A 15,249-nucleotide genomic window follows, 5' to 3' on the forward strand; every position below is an offset into this window, starting at 1 on the left:
TCGGGTTCCTCCTCATCATCATCATCGTCGTCGTCGTCGCTCGCCAGCTATCAGCGGGCTGGAGCAGCAGAGAAACAGGCTTACGCAGACTGTTGCCGCCTTGACTCCTTTTCTTCACTTGACGGAGCTTTTTGGGACATATTGTCCGACAATTTGGAGGCCCTTCCTCGTCTGGACCCTCCTTCCAATGCCGAGCTTGGAGAAGCTAGCCTGGCTAGCTTCTCTCTCGGCTATCAGCATCACCGTTTGCAAACTCTTCTGTTAGTCGCCTTTTCGACCCCGTCCAACTCTTGACGTGTGTTGTCGCGTCTGCGTTGAGCGGCCCTTCGTGTGCGCGAAGAGTTGACAGCAACTTGTTCGGGGTTGGCGTGTTATTTTATTATTTTTTTGTCGAGTATGTAGGTCAGTGTCGCCGAGAGATGTGGGTCATCGCCGCTTAGTCCAGCAACTGCATAGCAACACGGCTAATTGCTAACTCGGAGCTTGTTTTTGTTTTTATTTTTTAAGTAGCTGATTAGAACCCAGCTAATTGTTAGCTCATTGGGAGCACGGCTATCTGCTAACATAGTATTCTTTTCATATATTGTGTATTTTTTGTTAGCTCACAGTAACCCAGCTAAGTGTTAGCTTCGAAGCAAAACGGCTAACAGTTAACTTAGTTACGCGGTGCTAGCAGAGTTTCACATCTTTATTGCTTAAAGAGAAACTCGGTTAAATGTTAACTCGTTAGCAACACGGATAAGTAATCCGTCATAGTTTAAAGGCTTTTTTTTTTTTTTTAGCTCATAGGAATTTAGCAAAATGTAATTTCCTTTGCAACATGGCTAACTTGGCTATCCTATATTTTATTTTTGCTGTTATCTTATAGTAACCCAGCAAGGTCCTTATTTACACAGATACCTCCCTGAGTAACTCAGCATATAGACTATTATTTCATGCCAATTTAAAATTCTACATTCTCCTATTTGGACTCTGACATTCAGTGTTAGCAGAGTTTAGCTCACGTGGCTTCCGTTGATCAAAGAGTTCGTTTTAAAAGCCATCAAACACTGCTCGTTTTTTAGTGTGATTTAATGTAAGCCGTGTCCTCAGTGGCGCCTTGGCGGAGGTCGTGGGTCATGTGCAGTTTGCAGCCGCGATCCCTCCTCGTCTAGCCAGCCAGCAGGAGGCGCAAGAGCAGGCATAGGGGCTGCCCCAAGGATGGCTTTCCACGGCGCAGGCCGCCAGACGCTTTGTGGCGACCTGTTTTCTGGCTCCGACTTGGCCCACAAGTACTTCTACGTTAACTCGTCTTGCGGTGCCCCCTCGGCCGCCCTCAGCGCCACACCGTGTGTCAGCGGGCCTCCCGCTGTTCCAGCGGGGACACCCCGGCACCCAACCGCCCTGGGGGGCGGCGCCGGCGGGGGGGCCGCCGTGCCACAGCCGTACAGCAACCCGGCCAGCGAAGTGCCCAGCCCGGCCGAGATGGAGCCCGATCGGCCCATCGGATACGGAGCCTTTGGTGTGGTCTGGTAAGGAGGCGTGGCTTCAGACCGACACGATTGAGTCCATTTTCACTGACACTGCTTGCATGTTTGCATGCTTACCTTTTGAAGGGCTCTTTTATGTACTAATTGTGGTGATCGTTATTTCTGGCCACTCCTGATGAGCAACAAATGAACTAAGTGGTTGTAACACAGCTGCAGTGGCTTATTTACATCCAGCCAATCTGAGCGTTGTGGTGTGGCAGGTCGGTGACGGACCCTCGAGACGGCCGGAAAGTGGCGCTGAAGAAGATGCCCAACGTCTTCCAGAACCTGGTGTCGTGCAAGCGCGTCTTCCGAGAGCTGCGCATGCTGTGCTTCTTCAAACACGACAACGTAAGGCATGCTTTTGTGACGATGACGTCACCGATGACCTCACCGGTGGTCGCGGTTGTGTTTCAGGTGCTGTCGGCCTTGGACATTTTACAGCCGCCGCAGATCGACTGTTTTGAGGAGATGTATCCTTTTTCGCGCTCCTCCTTCACTTATCACATTGAAAGGTTGCATTGTAGGTGAACTTGGGTCATAGGTCATTTTGCCTCGTTCGTGAGTCTTGTTAGGCCTTGACAGGAAGCACAGCTATGTGATCACGGAGCTGATGCAGAGTGACCTTCACAAGGTCATCGTGTCCCCTCAGCCGCTCACCAGCGACCACATCAAGGTCTTCCTCTACCAGATCCTGCGAGGTGAGTGCCTGTCAGACCCCTTTGCTCCTTGTTGTGGCCTTTGGCTGATGCCGTGCGGCTGCTGTGCGCAGGCCTCAAGTATCTCCACTCTGCCGGCATTCTGCATCGCGACATCAAACCCGGGAATCTCCTGGTCAACAGCAACTGCCTGCTCAAGGTCCGTCGGTCGCTTGTGTCAATGAAATTTACAGAATGGAGGAATGATTCAGTCAGTCCCAAAATCCCAAGAGTCTCAAAGGGTGTCACAAAGATTTGTCAAGCTACGACCGTATTGTGAATCGTCCAACTCCCGTGACTCAGAGGCCCTTTTCTTCGTCTTGGTTTCATCTCGGTCAGATTTGCGACTTTGGTCTGGCACGCGTAGAGGAGCCGGACCCGTCACGTCACATGACCCAGGAGGTGGTGACGCAATACTACCGAGCCCCCGAGGTGCTGATGGGCTGCCGCCATTACGGCTCGGCCATCGACGTGTGGTCGGTGGGTTGCATCTTTGCCGAGCTGCTGGGCCGCCGCATTCTCTTTCAGGCACAGAGTCCCATCCAGCAGGTGAGCGCCCACAAATGGAATGTCACAATCATGTTGGACCCTATCACAACTCAAATCTTTCTTTGCTAACGTGTGTAACTCTTCAGCTGGACCTGATTACGGACCTGCTGGGAACGCCGCCTCTGTCTGCCCTGGCGTCAGCCTGCGAGGGCGCCCGGGCTCACATCCTGCGCGGCCCGCATAAACCCGTATGTCATCATTGCAACCCCCCCCTACCTAGTTCTCTCACATTTTGTCATCTTTATTATTGATCAGCTGATAACAGTAAGTGTGTGCCTTGTCAGCCGTCGCTGTCGGTGTTGTACATGTTATCAGACGGCGCCACCCACGAGGCGGTGCACCTGCTGTGTCGTATGCTGGTTTTTGATCCGGTAAGTTGAGGAGGTCCGCGTCCTGTCGGTCGGTCACGTTATGGCTGCCGTTGACGCCAATGTTCCGACAGGCTAAGCGTATCTCCGGCGGCGACGCGCTGTCACACCCGTACCTGGACGAGGGCCGCCTGCGCTACCACACGTGCATGTGCCAGTGCTGCTACTCAGTGCCCAGCGGGCGCGTCTACACCCGAGACTTCGAACCGGCCGCCGAGCGGCCCTTCAGCCACAGCTATGAGAGCAGCCTGCTGTCCGTGTGGCAAGGCAAAGGTACGACCCCCCCCCCCCCTGCCCCCCCCCCCCTCCAATTGGTCACATGCAGTTTGCCTTTCACTTGTTAGAAATATCCTCCTTGTTGAAACCCAAGCAGCCGCTTGGAAAAGGTCCAAAAAATAGTTGATTTTTCCAAGCGGTTTTGCTGCTTGTCCTCCTCAGAACTGATCCATCGCTTCGTCACGGAGCACCAGCAAGGCAAGCGAGTCCCGCTGTGCATCAACCCTCAGAGCGCTGCCTTCAAGACCTTCATCAGGTCAGCACTGCGCTCTGGTATCATCATCACATTCTCCAAAAGGGCTGCAATCAACCATTTTATAATCTTTGGTTCATCAATGCTCTCTTTCCAAACATGAATTTATTACGAGTCAGTTACTGATTTAGTCTGCAAATATGTCAATCGTGGTTTTCCAACATCAATGTGTCCGCCCGTCTAAGGTGCAGCTTTATGGTCCTCAGGTCCACCGCCTGGCACTCGTCCAAGGTGTCCCGCAAGGAGGAGAGATGAGCGGCCTTTCCTTCCTCTTACTCTTCCTCCTTCTCCTCCTCCTCCTCTTCGCTGCCTCAACCAACCTTGATGTCCACTTTCCCTGCACGTGAACAAAAGCGAGTGGCAGCGACAGGCTCCGCCCACTGCGGCGGCTCCCCGGGTGCTGAGGACATGGAAAAAAATAGCTTCTGCTGCTGAAAAGGAAAAAAAAGGTTTTGTGAGTAGAAATGTTGATTTTTGTTGGCTTTAGCATTCCACACGCTCCATGTAGCAGGGTGTCGTGTAGCGCCCCCTCCTCGGTGTTCACACACTCCTCACGCTCGGCAGCAGAGCATGCTGGGAAATCGTTCGACTTTCATTCCTCTTATGTCTTTTGTTTTTAGGACAGGAAGTGCAATGTGTGTTCACACAACTGATGTCTGTGTGTGTTATAAGTTATTGCGTAAGAATTGGCCGCCATGATGGCGCCTGAACGTGACGACACCCCCCACAGCCGTCACGACGGCACCATTCCTCCCAACCAAAACCGTGTGTATAAAAGAATGTGTGACAAAATTAAAGTGTTTTGGGGGTAAGAAAAGATGGACGGTAACCCCTTTTTGTAGCTCCCCAGACTCGATGTGTAATTCCAAAAATGTTGTGGTCAATATATTTGTGAGGTGTGCATGAAATGCTAAATTGTGGCCAGAAAGATAGACTCAACTCTGACTACCACGTACCGATTTTGTGACCACAATATAATCATTCGTGATCATAACGCGGGCATAACGAAATACTCACCTGTGGTCACTAAGCAAATGGAGTGCACCGTTGCAAGAAACTGCAACTTGACTTTTCTGCAGAAGGTTGCTTAATATGCAACAAATGATATACAGTGGGGCAAAACAGTATTTAGTCAGCCACCAATTTTGCAAGTTATCTCACTTGGAAGATAAGAGATGCCTGTAAGTTTCATCATAGGTACACTTCAACTACGAGAGATAACATTTTAAAAAAAACAAAAATCCAGATAATCACATTGTCTGATTTTTAAAGAATTTACTTGCAAATTATGGTGGAAAATATTTCTTATTTGTTACTTTGGTCCTAGCTCTCTGCAGGTCATTCACTCGATCCCTCTGTGTTTTTCTGGGATTTTTGTTCACCATTCTTGTGATCATTTTGACCCCATGGGGTGAGATCTTGCGTGGAGCCCCAGATCGAGGCTATTATTGACCAAATACTTATTTACCACCATGATTTGCAAATAAATTCTTTAAAAATCAGACAATGTGATTTTCTGTCTCTCATAGTTGGAGTGTACCTATGATGTAAATTACAGCCATCTCTCATCTTTCAGATGGGAGAACTTGCACAATTGGAGGCTGACTAAATACTTTTTTGCCCCACTGTGTTTGTGGCCACAAGTTAGCATGTTAGATTAATTTGATAGCCACCATTTCTTTAGTCGCCCCCCTCACCCAAATCATGTGTGTGGCTGCGTACCTTTTGAAGTCATTCTTAAGTGTATTTTTAACTGGTTAGCATTAGTTTGTTTGAGGAACTTGGTGGAACTTTTTTGGACTTCGCCGCTCGGCTCTCGGTTGTTTACTGGTATTGATTCAGTACGGCGCTCATGTTTGAAGTGTTTTAGCTGACTTGTTTTTCCTGTTTTTTGACAAATACTTGAAGTTAACGTAGAGAGTGATGATCAATAAAAATGACACTGGACAGACAACGTTTGACTTTTTCTTTGAGCAAACAAGTACTACTTGGAGCTTGGAAGAGTCAACAAACAACACCAAATCCTCAAGTTGAGAGCTGGTTGGCCCACGTGAGTTGCTTCATGCAAATGCATGCAAATGCAACACTGATTTGTCACACGGACGGCAGCTCTCTGATTGGCTGAGTCGGATGACCCCCACCCCTCCCCCCCGGGTCTTGACAGGTGGTCACCCACAGACAGGCTCACCTGATCGCGACATGCAGACATGTGGGGGCTCATGGTCGCAGGGCTGCTTTTCTTCCCGGGAATTTTCCTGCTGTCAAGTCGTTCTCTGAGGATCCTGATGGGATGGAGCCAGGCTGACGCCGTCATCGTGTCAGCACGGTTAGAACACACACACGCACACAGGTGGCAAAATTATTCGCACTCTTAAATACGGATAATCTGATCATGTGGTTTGAATCATAAAATGGAGTGAAGGTAAACTCATTGTTTTTAGACCAATCTCAGAGTCAGTCCGCAATTCAATTTAATTAGTGATTAATGGGAAGGAGCAAACGATCACGAATGATGACATCACGATCGCTCTTGTCGTCCTCAGTGCTGTGTCATCCGTCCAGGCCGTCATGGCGGTGGCGGCGGGATGCGTCATTGCCTCGGCGTGCCGGATCGACCTCCTGCATGACAGGTGAGGGTGAAGGAGTGCGAAGTTGGTGAAACAGCATGGATGAGGGTGTAGCAGCATGAGGTTCTCGTCCGGCTACCCTCCTTCATACCACTGCTTGTGTTGTTTGTTGGAGCCTCTGTTGGTGTAATCTCTGCCAATCTATTTGTGTCTCTTGCTAATCCCGGAGATTGCAGGGGAAAAGAGGCAGGGCCAGTTTGGTGCCTCCCCTTTGACCTTCCATGCGTTTGTTTGGCAAATAAATCGGCGAGTGCATCGCGTGGCCGCCTTACAGTTGAAAGGCTCAAGTTCCAATCTGTGTTCCCTCAGGCACTGGATGACTGACGCCTACATCACGTTCGCCGCGCCCTACTTTGTCTACGACGTGTACGCCATGTTCCTGTGCGATTGGCACAGGCGGAGGGTCAAGGGTCACGAGGCCGATGGCGGTGCGCGGCAGGCGGCCATCTTGGGCTATGTGCGGCGAGAGTATTTGATGGTGTTGCATCACATCTTCATGGTGGTCTTCTGTTTGCCCGCTTCACTGGTAACTGTGGCAACACACAAGCCCCGCCCCCTTAGCGCTGACATCATCAGCTCCCTGTCTGTGTGTGTGTGGCAGGTGTGGAGGCAAGGCAAAGGCGATTACTTCCAGGGTGTTTTGTTTCTTGCTGAGCTAAGCACCCCGTTTGTGTGTCTCGCCAAAGTGCTCATACAGGTACGCATGTGTCTGTGTGTGTCACGTGTGTGATGATTGACAGGCATCTTCTTGCGACGTTTGCAGTTGAAGCGCGCCGACACGCTGGCGTTTAAAGTGAACGGCGCGCTGACGCTCTTGGTCTTCTTGGGTTGCCGTGTGGCACTCTTTCCGTATTTGTACCTGGCCTACAGCAGGTGAGGTCATCAACACACAACCAATCATTTGTCAGCGTCGCAAAAAAAAATAAAAGCTCTTCAGGGATTGTCCCGAATGAATTTTATTCAAAAACAAAAAAGAAAACATGCCACTTTGTACAGTACATTGAAACTTACTGACTTACCGACTTCCCCTTAAAAAAAGTCTGCTTATCATAATACTCAGATGTTCTTTATCCTCTGCGAAGAATGACTGTTACTGCAAATTACTGAATAAGTAAGCATGACAGATACAGAAACAGGCACAAAGATCGATGAATGGTTTCAGCCCTATTATTGTCTACTTGTTTTGCTTCTCAGGTACACGTCCATCCCCGTCCATCAGGCGGTCCTGGGGGCCCCGTGGCCATGCACCCTGGGGGCGGGGCTTCTTTGGCCCCTGCAGATCTACTGGTTCTGGTTGATGTGCCAGCGGGCGTGGCGCATCCTCGCAGCAAGTAAAACTCCACCATGAAGCACCACTTGGGTGAGTTGACCCACAAACAATTTAGTTCACAAGTGGTTCTTTACGCATGTCATCAGATAATTGCTTCAGAATTGGCCGCACAGGTGTCAGTCAAAATCGCAGAGGAGGGTTGGGGGAGGGCGAGAAAGGAAGACATTCCAGAATGCAATGTAAAGGATGTTTGTGTTGCTTTTCAAGTCTGTGGTTGTTCTTCTTGGGTGGTTTCCCTCCACACTTGCTGTCCGGAAATGAACGTGGCCTTCACATTGAGTTCATCATCCAGCAGCACAAAGTCTGCAAAGTAATTAGAAATCAAACGTCAACAAAACGAAACTCAGAAACTCTTAAAAAAATGATAAAGATCAATCTATTAATCAATTTCTTATCTTTTTAAAAATGATTTTTTTTTGCTGTGTTTTGCATGTTGACAACCTGAAAACAGACACAAAAGCAAAGTGACCTGCGTGCGATCCGAAGTCGAGAGTTCCTTTGTGCTGGCTGAATCCCAAAAGTTGCGCGGGATGCAGCGAAGCCGCTTCCAAGGCGTCTTCCACGCGGCAGCCTAAGCACCACACAACTTGGTCACCTTCCCTCCCTCCTTCCTTCTTTCCTTCATTCATGTCTGTGTGTGTTTGCTCACCGGTGGCGTGTCTGAAGTGTCTGACACACATGTCCATGGTGGCAATGCTGCCGCTCAGTGTCTGCGTGCCTGCAAGCCCAAGAACATCCAAGTCAACAGGGCACCCAGAGACTCAAACGCTTCAAGCCCGAGAAAACCAAATCCAACAGTCATTTGACTTGTTTCTTGTTCGATGTTTGTTAATCAAAAACCAAATTTTGATTAGTTGATAATAAAAAAAACTGGTTGCCACAGAAATGGTTTGCAACTGTGTGGTGCCGTGGTTTCGAGAGCTCACCGGCCACATAGACGTGCAGGCCGCAGATCTCCACGTCCTGCTGGCCCAGCGTGTGGCGACCCGGCGGGAGGCCCATGGCCGCGATGGCATCCGTCACCAGCACCAAACCTGCACGCAAGACGCCAACTTGATCTTTTAATCTGGTCCGCTTGCTTAGCAAACCCAAAAAAATCTTGTCGAAATTCAACAAACGGTCGAGTACGTTCGCCGACCTTTGGGATGTGCGCGGTGGGCGATGCGCAGGGCGGCGGGGTGGGTGTGGATGCCATCGGCGATCATCCCATAGTAAACGCTGCGTCCTGCCGGGATGTGCTCGCTGGTCAGCAGGCCCACGATGCCCGGGTCCCGATGGTGGAACTGGACCGACACCACAAAAAGTTACTTTTGCAGGTCATCATTTTTATCTAAATGGCACTTTGTGTACGTACGGGCAGCATGGCGTTGAAGAGGTGCGTGATGAAGGAGGCGCCGTGGCCGACAGCCTCCTCGGCTTGCGTCAGGTTGGCCACCGAATGTCCCAGGGACACGGTCACGCCCCGCCGGCACAGCTCGCTCACTGCCCATCGGCTGCCCTCCAGCTCGGGAGCCAGCGTTACCATGGCAACATTGTCCAGCCCGCCGTAAACCTCCGTCAGGTCGGCCATGGCGTCGTCACCGCACGAGAAACTGCGTAGGTAGCGCTCGGGGTGCGCGCCCTTCTTCTTGGCGCTGATGAAGGGGCCCTCGAGATGGACCCCTCCGCAAAAAAAAAAAAGAATCCATATGAACTCAAACTTTCTGGCGTCGCCAAACTAAAAGGGGAGCTCACCGAGGACGCCTGCGCCATGCGGCCCGCCGTTCTGGACTTTGATCTGAGGCAGGACCTGAAAGGGGGGGTCATTATGACTGCCGGCTGATTGGCACCTGCCCATTTCTGTTTGTTGGCAGCCATCGTGACCTTGTGATAAATGTGCGGCGGCGACGTGACCAGGGTGGGGCAAAAGGATGTGACACCGTGTTCCAAAAGCTTCTGGGCCACCAAAGAGATCCCGGCGCCAATGTCGTCGGACGCTTGCGAGAAGTCCACCCCGTAACCTCCTGCGGAGGTGAGCGCAGGTCGCCGCCATCAGTCACACACACATGCTTGAGGACCAACGGCAAGACTCGGACGCCACCGTTGATCTGCACATCAATGAAGCCCGGCGCCACAATGGCCCCTCCGCAGTCCACTTGCTCGTCGGCGTACGCCTGCTCATCAAAAAAGAGCTTCTCCGGATCCAGGATCTTCCCTTCACGCACCCACAGGTCCTCACTACGCACACAAACACAAAGTTGGTGATGTTGAGCAGTAAGCCTAAAATGCTTTAGACACAACATTGACTAGTTTTCATTTGTCTGTCTCTTGGCCTTGCGGTCAAGCATGAGTGAAGACAGCTGTTGAGCAATTAGCAAGTATGGGGTGAGAGGTCAAGAGATTTCTGACCCGTCAAATGTATTTGAACAGTTTTTTGAGTGCCTTTCCCAGTGAGGGGTGAGTTGCATTGTCATTTATTATTTAGTGTTCATTTATTGATTAACTTTAAAGTCCTCCTGCTGCTACCGATGGACGTATCTGGTTGCTCGATTTGGTAAGCACGTTCAGTCCCAACATGCAGGCTGTGTGCCAGAGGCGTAGCCAAGTTACGACTCTCTGCGCCCCGGTTGAAAAAAAAAAAAAATCGAGCTTTTTCGATTATTCATTTTTATGCGTTTTTTTTCTTTGGGTCTTGCGCGAATGTGCTTGCGCTATTCTATGTGCGCGATGTTATCCGTTTCCCGGACCCGGATGTTGTTTTAGCGATCAGCGAACGGCGTGGGTGATGTTCGATTTTTTTTTCCTGTGGGCGCGCGCCCCTACTGGAAAAATTCCTGGCTACGCCTCTGCTGTGTGCATTTTTGCTGCCAGAAATTCAATGTTGCAAGTATTTGTGTTGACTTGCGGGCGTGCATGCAGCGGTCACCTCTGCAGCCGGTGGTCGCGGAGGATCCTGCAGTTGAGCAGCTGCGTGATGGGCGCCTCCGACACCGATTTGTTGGACGGCATCTCGGAGGTCTAAAAATATACATATTTACAGTATACACATAAATCATCACCTGGTCCTTCTTTAACTGTCAACTTTGATGACTAACGTATGGGAGTCTCCTAGAGGACACATAACTAGCTATCTTATCACGGAGACTTTGCCCCTCGGTGCTCTTCTTTTTCTTCGTACATACCAAACGCGTGCGACGAAATTGACAGATAAGCAACGAGCCAAAGTGCTTCTTCAAAGTGGTCATTAGTGCTTTTAGTCGTTTAAAGACGTTAAAGGAAGACACGATTTATAGGAGGCTTATTCAAGTGCTATTTATTCGACGGGGGCACATAACGACCCCCAGAGTCGCCGGAGTCGGTCAACTTTGGTGTGATAAATACATACAAGCAAAAAGACTCGACTGCTTTTCTAAAAGTATTTTTGTGTCTTTTAACGGGATTTCTCCTTGACGCCTTACCCGACTTCCGCACTTATTCTTTTGAGTCCAAAGTCAACTACGGGATGACAAAAAATAAAATATTCACTTTTTGTCGTGCTCGTTTTTTCTCCAGCGATCACGAAACAAGTCACATGAGTCGGAAACGGATGTGGTCACGTGACCAAAACAAGTCAGCTGACAAACACTAATCGTTTTTATTTTTGCGCGATTATAATTGAATATTGACACGTAAATATTCGGATTTTAAAGTAACTCGAATGGAAAAATAACGTAAAGGATGTCCCTTCCCTAACCGGTGTGTCGAGTCGCTTCTCCGCGGGGTCCTAAGTCTGTACTTCCACACTATGACAGAAGAGGGCGCCAGAGCGCAGCAGGTTTAAACACATTACAACTTGTAGAGACGAGAACGTTCGATGAACTTTTGCAAATCGACATTTCCACCTTGCATACTTAAAAAACTGTTGATTCCTACAATAGTATTGTTTGATTTTTAGTGTAAGAATTATAAAGAAATATCTTGACGTATTGCCCAAAAACCTCCATCGTTTACACTTCTAATTATTGTATTTCTAAGTTTTCATTCGTCAGTGCAGAGGTGTCAAACTCATTTTTGTCGCGGGCCGCACCGTAGTGTCCTTCAGAGGGCTATTATGACAACTTCATGTAGCATAGGCTACACAACAAAGTGATGAATAAATAGTTTTAAAATCAGAGACTAGTCTGACTCCTGTGACTTAGTGGATAAACAAAAGGTAAAAAAATACAACCCACCAACTACTTTAGACTGCAAAAGTTCCCCCAAAAAATCAGAGGGATGGTGTGTTTGAGATGTTTATGCAAACCTTTGAGCATTTAGTCCGTATCCTTAACCGGTGTGGCAAAAGTGCACAGCACATCTATTAGTTGGGCCCTGTAATGTAAATAGTGAAGCAGTTTACTAGTAAAGGTTAACTGTGCACTTGTAAGCCAAAATTTGCACTTGTAGCGGCAAAAAAAAACAGTAAGAGTTGTCCCACTAGTGCACTGATTCTCTTCCTAGCGAATACAAAGTGCAAACTGCTATCGCCATGAGCCTTAAGATGGACTCAATGCTGATCTACTATGTTAGCATAAGCGTGTGTAGCGTGGATGTAGCAGAAGAGATGAGGATGTCCCCCCGACCCCCCATAGCCGCCTCCCCTCGCCCCATCTTCCCCCAAAAGACACACAGACACCCCCCGTCAGGCGTTCCTGAAAGTCAACAATAAAGTTGGTTTCCAGTAAGACAGATACCTTCGCTAGTGCTACTCATCGCCATGGAGATCCCAAGAAGCCGCAGACCACTGGTGGCCACCCATGCGGGGTACGGAGGAGGGAGGGGCCCACTGTGAGTGTAAATGCGACACGTAAGACAAGCACAATATTTTAGGTCTTTTCATTGACTCTTTTGTGGACGCTGACGTCAGACGTGTCCTCTTTTGTGTCGGCCATTCGCGGCCGCTTATCCTCGTCTCGGCTCTCCGGCGGCCCCTCGGGGTCCCGATGACCCGATCCCCTAATCTGCTGCCGGGAAGGACGGGCTGAATGAATGCCGCTTTTTTCGCTTGTTGACTTGCAAAGCGCACGCGAGGTCACAAAACGTCGCTCGGACGGAGTGTCAGTCAACCGCTCTGACTTGGAAGGAATCTGGCAGACTACTTTTTCAGATTTTTATTTCTATAGCACAAAGCGCATAACTAGATCGTATTTTACACATGGCATATTTAGCACATACTTATATCATGTAAACATCATTTTGAGCAAAACCCCATGGCATATATTATATCATGCAAAGCATGTGTACAGTAAGTCTAAACCAGATGCTTCAATACCAAGTCAACAACAACATGGCTAATTTCATGACCTCTGTGACCTTGTGTACTGGCAGCCTGAGTGAGCCAGAGGTCAAAATATGAGCCTCACTGGAGCATGGAGGACATTGAGCTTAAACCCACGAACACGCACATAGTACACAAACTCTCCAAACAAAAATGTATATCAACAATTTATATCACATTTATATTTTGATTTGAAACTACAAACATTTGTCCCCTTCTATCTGGAATTATTCCAGACAATTCTAGAAGCTTTGGAAACTTCTGTTCGTAGGTGGGCGGGACTTGAACAGAAACAAGCATCCGTCCCACACCCCCGCCCACCGGTCACGTCCTGATTCTGCTGCATTCCTCTCAGTTAATAAGTGCGTGTGTGTGTGTGTGTGTGTAATATGATGATTTCAATGATGATTTTTATGATGTCATTTTTTTCTCGCCATCTTGCATCCACCATCTCATTTGTCATCCATCTTCTTCTCAGGAACTTGTTTGTTTGTGGCTGTGTAAGTGCGTTTGGATGTGTGTGTCATTTGGTTTCGGCCTTGTTGTGTTGCCCAGCGTTTGTTGGCTATTGTTGGTTTGCAAACTCACTGATGTCTAAAGACACAAAAACACAGACAGCCTAGAGGGCAGTGTTGCGTGTGTGTGTTTTGTTATCAGGCCGTGTCAGGGCGCCTTGGCTGGCAGTTGTCTGATTTGTGATGTCAGATGGCGTCCATTTCTTATCCAGTGAGAAGCATTGGGGTGAGCGAGTGAGCGGATGGCGAGCAGGAGGCAGACCAGGTCGTTTCCTCCGGGCAGCCTGCTGGCTTTTTAATACGTGATGAAATAACTTTAACATACTGATGTAATGATTGACCTGCGGAGGGGCGGGGCTTCGCTTATTAGCGTTTGAGTTAGCAGCATGGTAGCCAATGTTCGTCGTTACCTCGCCACCCGTCCCACATCAAACTGTGTGTTCATGCGTGTGTTTGTGTATGCGTTTCTGCAGCACATGTGCTCCCGGCTGAAGTTTGCAAACTTTCACAGCAGCCGTATCGTAAATCTGAGGCCCCGCCCCCGGTGACAGCCCAACCAGCCATTACCGCGGCAACAGGCCTTTGTGGGACAACATGTCTTGTTGTTGCCGTCTGCATGTGTGCTGGTAATCTGATTACTCATCGTGGTCCTCATCTATTATGACTGCGCGGCGTGCTCGTCCCTCATTGGTCAGACGCCGCCCTCACGTGACCCGCCTTGAAGCGGTTGCCGCCGTCAATATTAGTAGTGCGACTGGCGGCCATTTTGTCGTGTCGAGGGTTAGTGTTTCGGCCGTGAGCTCGTCTTACGCGACTCGGGTTACCGCGAACACGTTGGGGCGGGCGAGCAAGGGCCAAGTTGCCAAGTGGCCCATACCGTGACACGGACATTTTTGCATCAACTATATAGGCCGCAAAATAAAATTTCTATTCAGCGATTGGACAGTTTTCACTGAATCACTTCATAACAATTTTTTTTTTTGTTGATATTTTAGGAACTCTCTAGGTCCACTGCTGTAATAACAGATCCATATTTGAGTACTTATTGAAATCCTTATCGAGGGATTATGAAGCAGGGAATGTTGCCCGATGTGGCGTGTTGGGTGTCTGTCATATGTCACATGACACCGCACATGACCCAGCTGGGGGGTCCGCCCAGGGGGGTCTCAGTTGCTGATATATGGACGCTTGTAACACACAAAAGACATGCAAGACAAAGACCCCCCGTGGCCGACAATTGGGACCACAAGCACTACAACCTGCAGTTTGTGTGTAGTACGTTTATGTGCATGCGTGTGTGCGTGCGTGTGTGTGTGTGTGAGTATGTGTGGTGAGGCAACAAGGTGCAGTAAAAGACATTTTTATTGTTTGGAAAAAAATAGCATTAAAAAAGAAGAGCCAATCAATCTTGGTTTGCTGTCATAGTGATGTCACAGGAACAAACTCACAAGTCATGTAATGTCTTCTGTCGTTTCTGAACGTCCCGCACGGGACATTTTGTCTGAGCAAACGTCATCATTTTGTCTTTCAAAGTCCATAAAAGCTTCATTTGGCAAATGCTAACAATTGACAATGTGATTTTTGTCCATTGCAATGGAAGTTGAGCCGGAGGAGGCGGAGCCAAAGCAGGAAGTTGGTATATGATGATGATTTCTTTTGACTTGAAGTTGATCCAGTCACATTAGTGGACGTTAGCATGTTAGCTTCATTGAAGATCAAAAACTTAATTGTGCGTATATTTTGAATGATATACCCTGCGATTGGCTAGCAACCAATGGAATGTAACCCGCCTTTAGTCCAGTCAGATAGGACAGCACCCTGAAATGGAGAGAGAGAGAGAGAGACAGAGA

The 15,249-nt window shown here is 48.9% G+C and overlaps 3 protein-coding genes across 6 annotated transcripts; 2 read left to right on the plus strand and 1 right to left on the minus strand.

The window, feature by feature from the left end:
• Positions 1–2: 2 nt before the first annotated feature.
• nlk1 (nemo-like kinase, type 1) lies at positions 3–5,606 on the plus strand. Of its 2 annotated transcripts, XM_061303375.1 has the most exons (11): positions 5–1,511; positions 1,730–1,859; positions 1,926–1,981; positions 2,103–2,209; positions 2,281–2,366; positions 2,546–2,755; positions 2,842–2,943; positions 3,040–3,126; positions 3,198–3,396; positions 3,562–3,655; positions 3,859–5,606. In XM_061303375.1, the coding sequence occupies exons 1-11, from the start codon at positions 1,201–1,203 to the stop codon at positions 3,905–3,907; spliced, it is 1,431 nt and encodes a 476-aa protein (XP_061159359.1). In that variant the 5' UTR covers positions 5–1,200; the 3' UTR covers positions 3,908–5,606. The 2 variants fall into 2 exon arrangements, with proteins under 2 accessions (XP_061159361.1, XP_061159359.1); XM_061303377.1 differs by lacking the exon at positions 3,859–5,606 and having other exon boundaries at positions 3–1,511; positions 3,497–3,628.
• On the plus strand, positions 5,572–7,721 carry LOC133170442 (ceramide synthase-like). 2 transcript variants are annotated; one of them, XM_061303384.1, is made up of 6 exons: positions 5,572–5,702; positions 5,817–5,978; positions 6,196–6,282; positions 6,589–6,805; positions 6,881–6,976; positions 7,043–7,721. In XM_061303384.1, exons 2-6 carry the CDS (start codon positions 5,860–5,862, stop codon positions 7,154–7,156), a joined length of 633 nt encoding a protein of 210 aa, XP_061159368.1. In that variant the 5' UTR covers positions 5,572–5,702; positions 5,817–5,859; the 3' UTR covers positions 7,157–7,721. The 2 variants fall into 2 exon arrangements, with proteins under 2 accessions (XP_061159368.1, XP_061159367.1); XM_061303383.1 differs by having other exon boundaries at positions 6,589–6,976.
• On the minus strand, positions 7,212–11,226 carry amdhd2 (amidohydrolase domain containing 2). 2 transcript variants are annotated; one of them, XM_061303380.1, is made up of 11 exons: positions 11,114–11,226; positions 10,515–10,606; positions 9,690–9,826; positions 9,473–9,612; positions 9,344–9,398; positions 8,964–9,271; positions 8,748–8,892; positions 8,536–8,643; positions 8,259–8,327; positions 8,079–8,180; positions 7,212–7,912 (listed from the first exon to the last, which is right to left on the minus strand). In XM_061303380.1, the coding sequence occupies exons 2-11, from the start codon at positions 10,595–10,597 to the stop codon at positions 7,812–7,814; spliced, it is 1,248 nt and encodes a 415-aa protein (XP_061159364.1). In that variant the 5' UTR covers positions 10,598–10,606; positions 11,114–11,226; the 3' UTR covers positions 7,212–7,811. The 2 variants fall into 2 exon arrangements, with proteins under 2 accessions (XP_061159364.1, XP_061159363.1); XM_061303379.1 differs by having other exon boundaries at positions 11,047–11,194.
• Between the last annotated feature and the right edge of the window lie 4,023 nt (positions 11,227–15,249).

Source organism: Syngnathus typhle, linkage group LG17 (genome assembly GCF_033458585.1).
Source record: "Syngnathus typhle isolate RoL2023-S1 ecotype Sweden linkage group LG17, RoL_Styp_1.0, whole genome shotgun sequence".
Lineage (NCBI taxonomy): Eukaryota > Metazoa > Chordata > Actinopteri > Syngnathiformes > Syngnathidae > Syngnathus > Syngnathus typhle.